Raw genomic sequence first — 13,047 nt, 5'->3', positions numbered from 1 at the left:
ACCAGATGATATGAAGAAATTCAATACCCATAATATCATTGAATTCAATACTTTTGGACTTTTGGTATACACCAAATCATTTTATTTTCCAATTTGCATATTTTGAATGAAATGTTGAACGAATTCCATAGCAAGACCCCATGCATAGGAAATATGTAGTACTAATAATTCAATAACTTGGACAAACATCATTTGACTTTTTCGAATATGCAATAAATGAAGAGATGAACTTGAAAGTCGAATAAAGTTGATGAGAAAAGGTTCTTCCTTTCTTTCATTTTTTTTCTTTTTTTGTCGGCTGAAAGAAAGGATTAGAAGAAGAATATATAATAGTTTTAAAATTTTCGATTGAGGCTTTGGGATTTTTCTTAATTCTCTTGTAGATGATCACGAGGAAATATATATATATATATATATATATAAACTCCAAATAAGGGGGAAATTTTAAATAATGTACAATCTAACATACAAAATTACATTTGCGTAACCATATTTTTAAATTACACCCCGCATAGTCACTTTTTCACAATATACAACACTATACAACAACATACAACTTTATACATCTGCAGTAGACAATGTATCATTCTTGTATAAAAGTATATAATAATGTATAGAGTGTATAATAATGTATAAGAGGTGTTTATATCTAAGAAAATTCAAGTGTATACAATAATATACAACATTTTTTCAATTTTAGTGAGGGTACAAATATAAAATAGGCTTTTGAAGTGAGGGGTAAAAATTGGGCCATTTCGAGTAATTTTACAGACGTGAACTATTTCGGGTAATTATTCTTCCTAAATAATCATAGAGGGTTATTTTCCCTTTTATTTTTGTGGAAGTTGGAAGGAAGGTACTAGATGATTGGATAGGATTTTACCTGGAAATGAAATGTTTTATACTAACGGATTCCAGATTCGGGTTCATAATCATAAGTTTTAATACACGAGATCTTGTAGCACTTACCAACGAGATCGTATCAATTAGTATTACATAGAAAAATCAGTTATAGATGCTAATATGTTCTCTCGCTTTTTTTTTTTTTTTTCCCTTTACATGTTTTTACGTTTTCTAATATAAAATTTCTTCCATTTGAAGCAATTGGGGTTGGGGTAGTTCAGGTGCGTAGCCCATTGTTTCTTTAGGGCCTTGGTTGGTCAAGCATTCCTGGGGCAATTTGTAGGATTGTCTTTCGCTGGGGGTGGTCTTTACTTTTTGTCCCTCAAATCAGTGGTCTTTAATTTTTGTCCTTCGCTACAAGTTTTTTGCTTCCAAGTTTGAGCCCCCGCTCAGTCAAAGATTAAAAAAAAAAATCGCAACCCAACTTATGCCTTAAGGCAAAAAATTCGCAAGGCGACCCAACTTATGTCTTGCAAATCCCAATTCCTGCCCTGCCAATCTAACTTATGACTTGCGATTTTTTTTGTTGACTGAGCCTGAGTTCGAACCCAGGACTTCTGGGTGTTAAGCGAAGGCCAAATATTAAATACCACCGATTTGAGGGCCAAAAAATAAAAACCACCCCAAAAGAAGGACAATCCGCGCAAAAAAATGGCATTTCTGTTCATTGGGCTTTTATCCTTAAAATGCGAATTCAAGTAGAGATTATTACTCGGGAAAATCACATATTAATACCACTTGAAGTTAAATATTATAAATTATATTAATACTTTTCCTTATTTACAAAATATACAATTTTAATTACTTCATATACCAGATTATGGTTTAATGTGTAGTGCCTTAATTTTAGGCTTTTAAGAAGGAAAGAATCTGCATTTAAGGATTTTGACTTTATTGGAAGATACGATCAGTTTTTACACTTATCAAAAAATTATTCTCTCTCATCCGATCAGTTTTCACATTTATCAAAAAGGTCTTTTTTGTCTCTCTCTTTCTCTCACAAACTCCCTCTCAAACTCCCTCTCTTCCATTTTATACTGTTTTTAAAAAAAACTTAAAAATATCAAAATTCCATTTTGTTTCCTAGTAAATATCGATTTCAACTTCTAGATGTAAAATTATACACTATTTTCGTTGTTTCTTTGATGTTATCAAATCTTATACAACTCAACATTGTTTTTATTTTGCTTATCCGACTTTCTTGTTTGAATTTCTGGTAAAAGCTTCGAATGGGGACTCCAACCCCTAAAATCAATCGGCTTTTTGCTTCTTCTAGCCCGAAGATTGGTCCGGATCCATCTTTCGATCTGCATGCATTCACTCAATCTCCTGTTAAGAAAAATGGAAAACAACATATTGTTACCCCCAAGGCTGTTCAACAAAAAATGGTTACACGAAGCAAAGGCAAACGGAAGGGGAAAGAAATTTCGCTTGGAATGTCAAACGAAATTGGTTCTGATTCAGATTTTGAAAATGAATTTGCTTCTCCTTCTTCTAAGAAAAAGAAGGTTGACAGTGGTAAAACATCCAATCCGAAGAAAGAAAATGAGTTTCATAGTGTTTTACAAAAAGATGTTAAAAAAGGTCAAACATCAAAGAGAAACCGTGCAAAACCGAAATTGAAGGTAAAAAGCAAGTATTTATTACTTTAATTGTTGTTTATGTTCAAATTAACTGGTATGAATTTTGGATAGAAAATGGTATGTATCATGTTTATTTCTGGGTTTATTATTGGTGTATGAATGTTATATTTTTATGTATTTTTATTGTATATAAACCTGAGCCATATATGGTAGATATAATTTTGTTATATTTTTTGAGTTGATTGTTCATCTGCAGTTAATACATACACTTTTTATACACCAATAATACATTCACTGTTATAAGCTTATAATACATATACGGTACTAAGCCTAAAATACATATACTTTAATTGTTGTTTGTGGGCAAAATAATTGGTATGAATTGTGTTTAGTAAATGGTATGTTTCATTTTTAAACTTGGTTTTTATTATTTGTGTATCAATGTTGTATAATTTAGGTATTTTTGTTGTATATATACTTGAGCCATATATAACAAACATAATTTTTATATATTTTCAGTATTTGTTCTCTTGTGGTAATACATATTCTTGTCATACACATTTAAAATACATTCACTGTTGTGTTGTACACATTTAAGACCTTTTCAGTGTATTAGATTTTCTATTAGTTTTGATTTTGTTTAGTAATTTGTTATTTATTATATATTTTGGTAAAGAAGGTTCAAACCAGATTTTGTACTTACACCAACATCAAAGCTATTGAGCATATAAAGTTGCGATTAAAGTCTAAGAAGCAATTGCAGATGTTTAGGGAGACCCCATTTGGTCATTTTCTTGATTTACCGAATATCAAGGTTCACCCACAACTCATTCGCAGCTTGATGTATGCGGAGACTGATAATGATAGAGATGATATGTTTATCATCAAGTTGAATGGAGAAGAGCTCTTTTTTGGCATAAGAGAGTTTGCCATTATTGGTGGTTTGAAATGCGGCATGCCGAGTGAATTTGTTCCGGACCATAATTCACCAAATAGGTTAATGGATAGTTACTTTTCCAATCAACAAAGGGTACTCAGGAGTGAGTTGATAAGTTTTTATGAATGAAGCATTTGTGTGTGTGATGATGATCTGTTAAAAATGTCCATTTTGTATTTTATTAGCATACTCCTATTCTCAACTGAGCCTTCCAAATCTTATGTATCTAGGCTGCACTTTGACTTAGTTGAGAGTGGTGAATATAGGAACTATCCGTGGGGAAACAATTGTTTTAACGAAACACTTGCTTTTGTTCGTCACCAATTGAGTGGTGATCCATCGTATTATAGGGTTGGGGGCTTTCCACTTGCTTTGCAGGTTTGGTTTTATGAATGTTGCTCGAAGGTTGATCCTTTTGTTGCTACTCGTATTCGAAACTACATTCCTCGTATTCTTAATTGGCAAACATCCCAAGATATATTGTACTTTGACTATCTGAAGAGGGGGATGTTCAAAACTTATGGGAATCAGGTAAACAAGAACACTTTCAACATCATGAATTTATTTTTCAATCACTTTTAATACGGGTTCAATTCTGTTTGTTTTATTAGACTTGCTAACCTGTATGAATACACGTGTAATTTTTTGTTTTGTTAGGTGGTTTTTTCCAACATCACACCAGCAAACGATGAATTGTCACTTCTCACTGAGTTACCAGATCTGCCACGATCTGCCACGACCACGTACTACTACAAGTGATACACCATTTGTACATGGTTCTTTGTTTGAGGAATTGAAGAATGAGGTTGTAAATGTAGGTATCGAATTCACTATTTTTAATCTTTTTTAAAAGGTATGGAATGATTATGAGTCGGTTAACACATATATGGCTCATAAATTTTACTTTTTATAGGTTCGTGAAGATTTGAAACTATTTCAGAAGAAGGTATTTGTTGGATATTAATGGATTATAAAGTTCATTATTATTTTTTCTATTGAAATAAACAAATGATAATAAGTTTATTGTTTACTGCTTATTTCAGGTAGAGGATGATTTTAAACAGTTGAAGCAACAGTTGGATCAATCAATATTGGACATACTCACAGAGATCAAGTCTTTACATGGCAGGCAGACGGAAAATAATGAATATGAGGTTTTTTTTAAAAAAAATAAAATAAAACTTTGATGGATTTCCTCTATATTATTAATTCAATTTTAAATTAATACAACATTCATTAATATATAGGGTACTGGAGGTGTGAAGGTTGTAGATGGAAAAAGAATTTATAGTGGTGACCACAATGACAAGTATCATGACATACAAGCTGAGGTTGATGAACAAGCGGCTAAGGGTGCGGTTGGTGGGCTTGATGGAAGTGTGCCAATATCTGGTCAAGCTGCAGTATATTTGAAGACACATAGTAAGCTTTTAATTTCTGGTAAATTATATTTATGTCCATATTTCACATCCTTAAATAGATATATCATAGATGGTTCAAAATGTGTATGTAATTTTTTTCAGTTAATATTTTTAAAACTTTTATATCATTCATATTTTTGTATGAAACGTGTAACTAGTATGCATGCTGGGATTGGTGAAGCATGTGATAATGATCAAGATGATGTAGAAGCATTGAAGAGTCTACATGAACAAGAAGAATTGAAGATTCAAGGTCATTCTTTTGCTTGATAGAATTAGAATCTTCCATACGTACATCTCAAAAATCATATATGAAAACTATATGTAAAATGTTCTAACATAGATTCAAGGTCATTCTTTTGCTTGATAGAATTAGAATCTGCCATACGTACATCTCAAAAATCATATATGAAAACTATATGTAAAGTGTTCTAACATAGCTTCTATTTAGTAGAGAATAAGTTGGCATCATTTCTCTAGGCTCTTTTAATTAATTACATGACAACTAAAATTACTTTGTATTATGTATGTTCTAAATAGAGTTTTAGCTGAATCTTTCGAGTGTAGTCCATTTGGTGTTAGTTATATTAGTAGGTATCATATTTCTCACCCATAAATCCATTTAGAAAAATGTATAAAAATTGTTGCAAAAAAAGTATTTAATTGTCAATTCAGCATTTAACTTCTGGACATAACTACTTATGCAAAATGTAGTTGGTGTGCATGATGGATTTGATGGAGCTGGTGATAATTGTCTATTTCATCAACAAGCCTCAATGATTCATACTGAACATGTTCCTAATTTAGGTAAGGACTTCACTTTTCATTGAAATGTATTTGTTTGACAGAGGGTTTTATGCAATAGCTTTCCATTTACTTTCATGTATATATCTGATAGTTTATGTGTTAATACTACATGATAACTTTCATGTACATTCATGCTTGACTTGTGAATTGTCTGAATCATGAACTTTATGTGCATGATAGAGATGCTAACAATGTTAGTTTCATACTGTTTTTATAGATTTATGAAATATATTGTATTAAATTTTCTGAAATTTGAATTTTGCAGATACTTCTTTAGATGATGTGGTTGTTGGAATTGATAAAATGGGTAGTTTGTGCAATTTTGTCTCCAAAACCCCTACCCTTGATGACATTGAATTGCCTGCATATAGCGAGACCCAGATTGTTGCGATTGAAAACAGTTACTATTCTAACAATGACACTCCTGAACAACAGCCAAGACTCAGAAAGACTGGAAAATACAAATCATCTCCGTATGTTGGTTTTAGTTCAGCTGGCAGCAGCGTGGGTAAATCACCTTTATATTTCAACATAAAACATCCTTTTGTAAATAACAATGGATTAGAAGTTGATGATGCACTGCTCAATGAATTTACATCTTGGGTATATGCTAAAGTCTCTAAACGGAAGAACAGGTATGTATAAAATATTTTATTTATTTAACTAATTTTCTTGCAAACATTTATGGCTTTTTGCATTCCAGAATTTCAGCATACACTTTAAAGGACAACAAGATTGTTAATCCTTATGATTTGGGAGTTAAGAAAGTTGACAAAATGGAGTGGTTCTACAATGTCATTCAAATTGGGAAAGCGTGGGAAGACTCGGTATGCTGTCTCCAGACTTTTTATTTGTTTATTTAATTTTGTTGTTGCTGTATGAAAAATTCTTTCAAGCTTAATTTATGGGTGTCGCAAGATTGGTAGTTTATGTTGAGATGGCATTAGGATATGTGTGTGGCCATTGTTGACACAAGTGCTATGTGGATTATATAATCTGGCGTTTAAATGTATGAATTTTGTGTGGAATGTTGTTTGGAGATATCCATCTGTGTATGAAATGTGCATATCAGTATGCATATTATAAAAACTGATATATGACTGTTAAACTGAATACTTAATAACAGAAATTCTTTACCATTTTACTTATATTTTAATTGACATTTTTTTTCTAGCATGTTGATGTCGTTATGTATTACTTGAGGAAAAAAGCAAAGTATGGTCCAAATAACCCAGTGAGATACACAACAACAGATTGTTTTTTCATAAAGTGGGTTGAGGCTATCCACAAGCAGTACAAGGAATACAAAAATGATAAGCGTTTTATTACTGCTAAGCATAATGTGGCAAAAATTATTCGTGGGTTTAAATTGATTGCAAATAATTCTTGGGATACAGTTGATAATGTGCTCATCCCAGTCAATATAAGCGAAGAATACCATTGGGTGTTAGTTGTTTTATGTATTAAAAGAAGGTGTTTCTATGTATATGATTCATTCCCGGCTGGGGCTATGCATACTAATTCAATTCGAGAAGTTGTTGAAAGGCTGGCCACCATGATACCTCTCTTTTTCAATTGTACTGGATTTTATGGGAAAAGAAATGACATAAACTGGATAACGGAACCAGCATATGTTGGGAAGAGCTTTGATGATCCTTTTGAATATGTCTTTGTGGAGCATTTGCCATAACAACATCCGGAGTCTAAGTATGTATCTCTACTTTATATATTATTTTTAACATATTATAATGGTGTTCATACATATTAAATATTAACTGTTTTTTTATGTTTGTGATTATTTACAGTGATTGTGGGTTATACACATGTGCATTTGCTGAATATATCAGCCAAGGTGTATTTGAAATTTCAGAAGAAGATTTTGATGCCGCTCTTCATCGTCGGAGGTATGGTGCACTGCTGTGTGATTATGCAAGAAAAAAGCAGGCTGATGGAGCTATTAGTGAGAGTGAAGTAACAGGAAATGTTACCAGCAGATTTGGTGGTCCAAAAATTTGCAAGGAATTAGTACCTGAAAGGGAGAAATTGCCGAGACTGAAACGAAAAGTTTAGAATTCTTAGAATTAATGACTAGTTATTAGTTTGTTGGTTTAAGAAAGATGATTTTTGTTGATGTTGGCCTAAGTAGTTGACTGATTTTGTTGGTTAATTAAGTTTGATTAATATGATGCTTTTATTATTCTTACACCTTATATCATTAGTTTTAATATGTTTACCAATGTAGTTCTGTTAATACAGTTCATAATTTGAAATCAATGTTCCACCATATTTGTTTTCTAATACACAAAATATACAGTATCTATAATATACACATGTTTTCACATGAAGTATATAAACTATATTAAATTCAATGATCAAACAAATTTGTACTTCTAACACATAAAATGTACAATATCCATACATATTTCATACATTGTTTATACGATAATGATATAGTATACAATTAAAATTCTTCCATCTTAATTTTTATAAATTATTGATACACTAAACATATAAGATTTAATACATCATGAAACGTGTTAGATAAATATATATATGTTGCATACATTATTTATACTATATTGATACATTAAAAAGATATGAAATTTTTTGTGTTTCATACGTTATTTATACAATGACGATACACTAAAATATATGATTTCCATACATAATGTTCCATACATTATTTATACAATAATGTATACATTAATAATACAATTTATATACGGTAATTTATAGTGTATGGTGCATATATTTTTTAAACATTATTGATACACTAACAAGAATTTTGATCATGCACTAACATAACACTTTCATACATTATTTATACAATAATGTTTACTTTAATGATACAATTTACATACGGTCATTTATAATGTATGGTGCATATATTATTTACACATTATTGATACACTAACAAGAATTGTGGTCATTCACTAACATAACTCTTCCTTTTTATATGAAACACGTTATGTGATACATTATCTATACAATATTGATACACTAAACAACTAAACTAATACCAACTAAAGCTATTGATACATTATCTATACAATATTGATACACTAATCAACTAAGCGTTTTAGTCAATATTCAGTAGTTAAATAGAATGCCATGATATTTCAACGGTTTGATACAAATTTTACAGTCAAACTAAACAACTAAAGTTTTGATGCATTAAATATGCCAAAAAAAAAATCCAGCCATGAAATAAAAATAAATTCTTGCTAGCCAATTTAATAGACAATGTTGCGTCAAAATAAATTTAGAATTTATAAAGTAATGATGTCTACTAACAGTGAATGTAAAAAAATAAAAAAATTTGGCTATATGGAATTTGATTTCATTTGGTCACATTGCTACATGTCTTCTTGTTGTGCCCCTCTATGCCACACTTGCTACATGTCATTTTTGCCCTCTTAAATTTCACCTCATAAAACGGTTTCATTCTCTTCAACGATGGTCTCCCTGGAGGTCTTTTAGAATTTGGTGGTAAAACAATTTGTTCTAACACATCAAATGGTATCTCCCATGTACTTTCGCATGGAAGAGGTTCCACTGGTATGGCATATGTATCTTTGAAATTTTTATTGCTGTAGTAGGCAGAGCAGTAGTCCTCTCCATGTTGGTGCCTGTACGTTATAGCAGCCAAAGCATGTCCACATGGTATCTCATCAAGTTGAAACCTTCCACAACTACAAATCTTACTTCGAAGACACACACTAAATCTCTTCATACCATCTGTCACTGTATGTAGGAATTCAGTGGAAGCCCTTACCTACCATAAAAAAGTTGGATCACAATTTAAATTCAGAAATTTAACAAAAAACATACAACATAAATACATACAACATACAACATAAATACATACAACATAAATGGTACCTTATCATACAGTTTAAAAACTTACAGTCATACGGTGTGATAATTCCTTGTTATCCTCATAAGCTTTATTGTACTCATTAGTAAGATCAGTGAATGTATTTCTCCCTTCTTCACTGTGTTTTTCATTCCAAGTTTCAATCAATTGTCTCATGTAATCCATTAACTTACAGATTGGAAATTCTCTAGCTTTGACAATGCTGTTGTTTATAGATTCAGCAATGTTTGAAGTCAACGTCCATGTTCTCTTCACTGTTGCATGTACCCGAGACCATTTATGATACCCACTATCAAATAAGTATACACCCAACTTCTTATCTATTGTGTCCAACCTTCCCATGAGTTCACTAAATTCTTGAAGAGTGTATGCCTTAGTTAATGCAAAGTATAGTTTCCTGACCTGTTCTTTATTTCCCCTGCATTTCTTAAGTAAATTATTCCACAAATGCCAAATACATGCATAATGAGTCAGCCCGGGATATACTAATGCAGAAGTTTTCCATATACTATCATGTCTATCTGATACAATGCACATATTCTCCCTTTCACCAAAAGCTATCCTAAATCTCTCAAAGAACCATGTCCAAGATGCATCGTTCTCTGAATCAACTATTGCATATGCTAATGGCAGTATACTACCTGTTTTTGTATAAAAAATATATGCAATCAATACGGTGATTTATAAGTGAAATTTAAGCATAAAATTTTAAATTTTTTTACATACCTCCAGGATGTAGTGTGCTTGCTATTAGCATAGTTCCTTCATAAGTTGATTTTAGATGGGTGCCGTCAACAACTACTATAGGCCTAAAATACTCCCATCCTCTAATACAAGGTTCCAATGCTACAAATGCATACAAGAAACGGTCTTCTGCTGTTTTTTCCAAACTAACAACTAAGCCCGGATAAGTCTTTTCCAGGATGTAAAAGTAGCTCGGTAACTTATTGTATGATTCAGTTGGATCCCCTCGCAACATGTTTAATGCCTTTTCCTTGGCTCTATAAGCTTGCATGTAAGTCATTATTAAACCATGCTGTTTTCTCATATCTGTTGTTGTATCCTTTGGTGTGTATACTCTTTTTGGATCTTCATACTTATCCATTATCATAATTCCAACAACCGTTGTAGTTGCTTGACGTCTTGAATAAATCCTTTCTTTTAATGAGCATGAATGTTGTTCACAAAATGATCTAATTTTGAAAAGCCCTGAATCATTCAAAGTTGACGATTTAAAACTCCAAGGGCAATCGTCCGCAGGGCACTCAAGACAATAGCTATTGTTGGAAGAAAGAAAAACATCAGAAACAGATTTTATATACTGTTTTCATACATATAACATACAACAATCCAAATCATAAATAATTGAAAGGATTGTTTAAAAGTTATATCTTACATAGTATTCAACATATTGAAAAAACATTAATTTTCATACCTTTTAGAACTAGATCTTCTAACCCGAAATTGGAATCGTTTCGAAAAGGCGTAGTTCTTCATAACTGCAACAATTGTTTCCTTATCCTTATAAATCTGTTTTTCAGCAACAAATTCATATCGATTGTCGCTTATAATTCCATTTCGTTCACATTCCACAGCCACAAAATCAACACTGGGAACTATGGCATTCAACTGATCAGTTTTTCCATTGTGTGAAGGTATGAATTTTATAGAATTTGAACTGCTACCTCCATCGTCTTGGATTTCAATTAAATCCAAAGCTACATCCCTCAATGTTATGCATAAAGGATACTTACTGAAGAAGTTTTTGTTTTCCTTTTTTTGATCTAAATATACATGGACACCCATATCGTTGTGTATGGTCATTGGCGGGCATTTGTCACTAACAATGTATTTAATCTCCAATCCTTGAATTGTTGTATCTATTCCTAGTTGAGCAGCAATCACAGTGACCAAACCACTAAACTTTGATTTGGAATCGTATAATATTCCTTCAACTTCAAAATTTATGTATCTACCTGTCAAAAAAATTAAAACAAAAAACACATTATACGAACCGCGATTATGATACAAATATAATACAAAGTGCATACACACTAACGACACATTACATAATCAAATATATACATTTTAGATTCATCATACACACTACCGACACATTACATAATCAAATATATACAGTTTAGATTCATCATTCATACATATTGTATACACAACTATACATATTATATGGTTTTAAACGGCAAAAAAATTTAAAAATAAATGACATGAAATTTTTTTTATAAGAAACTAGGCATTAACATATGAACACCTGATGCGTCCCATCTTCCATTGTGTTGTACCATTATTGAATGAGTTGTCTCATCCGCCATTGAAACATACGAAATTATTTCTCCGGAACTTTGAATTTGAATGTTGTATGAATTCTGCAATCTCAACTACAGTTAAATGAATCTTCAAGAATCTTCAATTGTGATGGTGAAAATATGGTTTCTACTTTAATTTTCGTGGATTGCTGAAATCTGGGAGAAAAAACATGGGAGAGAAAAAACAGGGGAGAGAAATTACGGGGAGTAGGATTCTAATCGGTTACACCGTGATCTTTGGGGATTCATGTACCGTATATTCCCTTCTTTTACCGTATTAGTTATTTTGTATAGGGTTAGTAAGTTTTCTAATCTTATTTTTTGCAAACCTGAAAGTATTGGTATTAGTTGCCTACTTGTTGCAACAAGTCAGTTATTTCTTCCAAAAAGTCATTTAAAGTTGTGATTAAGTTAACTAATTTGGGTCCAAAATTACAGGAAAAAACCACTCAACTATGAACTTAATCATAAATTTAAGTGGCCTTTGGGCTTGGGGTGGTCAAAGCTGTCACCTAGAGTAATTTCAACACTTGACATTCAAGCATTGTAATTACTAGTTGTGACAACTTTGAACATCCAAGCTCAAAGGCCTCTCAAAGTTGTGATTAAGTTAACTAATTTGGGTCCAAAATTACAAGAACAAAACCACTCAACTATGAACTTAATCATAAATTTAAGTGGCCTTTGACTTGCGCTGGTCATGACTGATTTTCTTAAAACAAAATATCTTCAGGCACCATTAATGGAGGACTTAATAATAACAGGTGTTGATTGCCATGGTGAATGGATCGAGGTGAACAATCGATATATTTGGCGATGGAAGGGTAGTCACATGTTAGAGACGATAGCGATGACTGTCCCAAGAGATGTTGAGTTTGATGATTTTGTGAACTTAATCATTAACGATTGTGAATTAACTTGTGAACCGAAAGACCTTGTCATCACTTACATGCATAGCTCTTTTGAAAACCAGAGGATCTTGCCTTTTAAGATAACCGATCAGAGTCGTTTGCGTACTTATTTGAAAGATGTAGCTAGGCCCATTTTAAGGGTATACGTGGTTGGAAGCCCGATCGAGAACCATAATTTAGCTCAAGACCAACAAGATGTATTAAATGATAAATTGGAGGGGTGGATATAGATATTCCAGATAATAGAAGTGCGAAGCCCCACGGAAGTGGGGGTGAGCCGATCC

General features: G+C 32.0%; 2 protein-coding genes across 3 annotated transcripts; one reads left to right on the top strand and one right to left on the bottom strand.

Annotated features, from left to right (window-relative positions):
- Nucleotides 1-1,913: 1,913 nt before the first annotated feature.
- On the top strand, nt 1,914-7,837 carry LOC132599461 (uncharacterized). 2 transcript variants are annotated; one of them, XM_060312835.1, is made up of 10 exons: nt 1,914-3,954; nt 4,081-4,237; nt 4,337-4,369; nt 4,467-4,577; nt 4,671-5,097; nt 5,559-5,651; nt 5,917-6,286; nt 6,355-6,478; nt 6,826-7,358; nt 7,457-7,837. In XM_060312835.1, exons 1-9 carry the CDS (start codon nt 3,944-3,946, stop codon nt 7,339-7,341), a joined length of 1,842 nt encoding a protein of 613 aa, XP_060168818.1. In that variant the 5' UTR covers nt 1,914-3,943; the 3' UTR covers nt 7,342-7,358; nt 7,457-7,837. The 2 variants fall into 2 exon arrangements, with proteins under 2 accessions (XP_060168818.1, XP_060168819.1); XM_060312836.1 differs by lacking the exon at nt 5,559-5,651.
- Nucleotides 7,838-8,991: 1,154 nt separating this feature from the next.
- On the bottom strand, nt 8,992-11,858 carry LOC132600306 (uncharacterized). The gene is made up of 5 exons (XM_060313371.1): nt 11,798-11,858; nt 10,964-11,504; nt 10,255-10,805; nt 9,559-10,169; nt 8,992-9,426 (listed from the first exon to the last, which is right to left on the bottom strand). Exons 1-5 carry the CDS (start codon nt 11,856-11,858, stop codon nt 8,992-8,994), a joined length of 2,199 nt encoding a protein of 732 aa, XP_060169354.1.
- Nucleotides 11,859-13,047: the final 1,189 nt, after the last annotated feature.

This window comes from Lycium barbarum, chromosome 6 (genome assembly GCF_019175385.1).
Source record: "Lycium barbarum isolate Lr01 chromosome 6, ASM1917538v2, whole genome shotgun sequence".
NCBI lineage: Eukaryota > Viridiplantae > Streptophyta > Magnoliopsida > Solanales > Solanaceae > Lycium > Lycium barbarum.
Note: the sequence above shows the minus strand (reverse complement) of the source record. Positions and strands in the feature narration are given on the sequence as shown.

Excerpts from the sequence above, each read along its gene's own strand:
- LOC132599461 (XM_060312835.1), top strand. Across the intron at positions 4,578-4,670 it reads CGGAAAATAATGAATATGAG|GGTACTGGAGGTGTGAAGGT; the intron begins GTTTTTTTTAAA and ends ATTAATATATAG. Across the intron at positions 6,287-6,354 it reads GTCTCTAAACGGAAGAACAG|AATTTCAGCATACACTTTAA; the intron begins GTATGTATAAAA and ends TTTGCATTCCAG.
- LOC132600306 (XM_060313371.1), bottom strand. The coding sequence starts at position 11,858 with ATGGCGGATGAGACAACTCATTCAATAATGGTACAACACAATGGAAGA. Across the intron at positions 11,505-11,797 it reads TGGAAGATGGGACGCATCAG|GTAGATACATAAATTTTGAA; the intron begins GTGTTCATATGT and ends TTTTTTTGACAG. Across the intron at positions 10,170-10,254 it reads AAGCACACTACATCCTGGAG|GTAGTATACTGCCATTAGCA; the intron begins GTATGTAAAAAA and ends ATACAAAAACAG.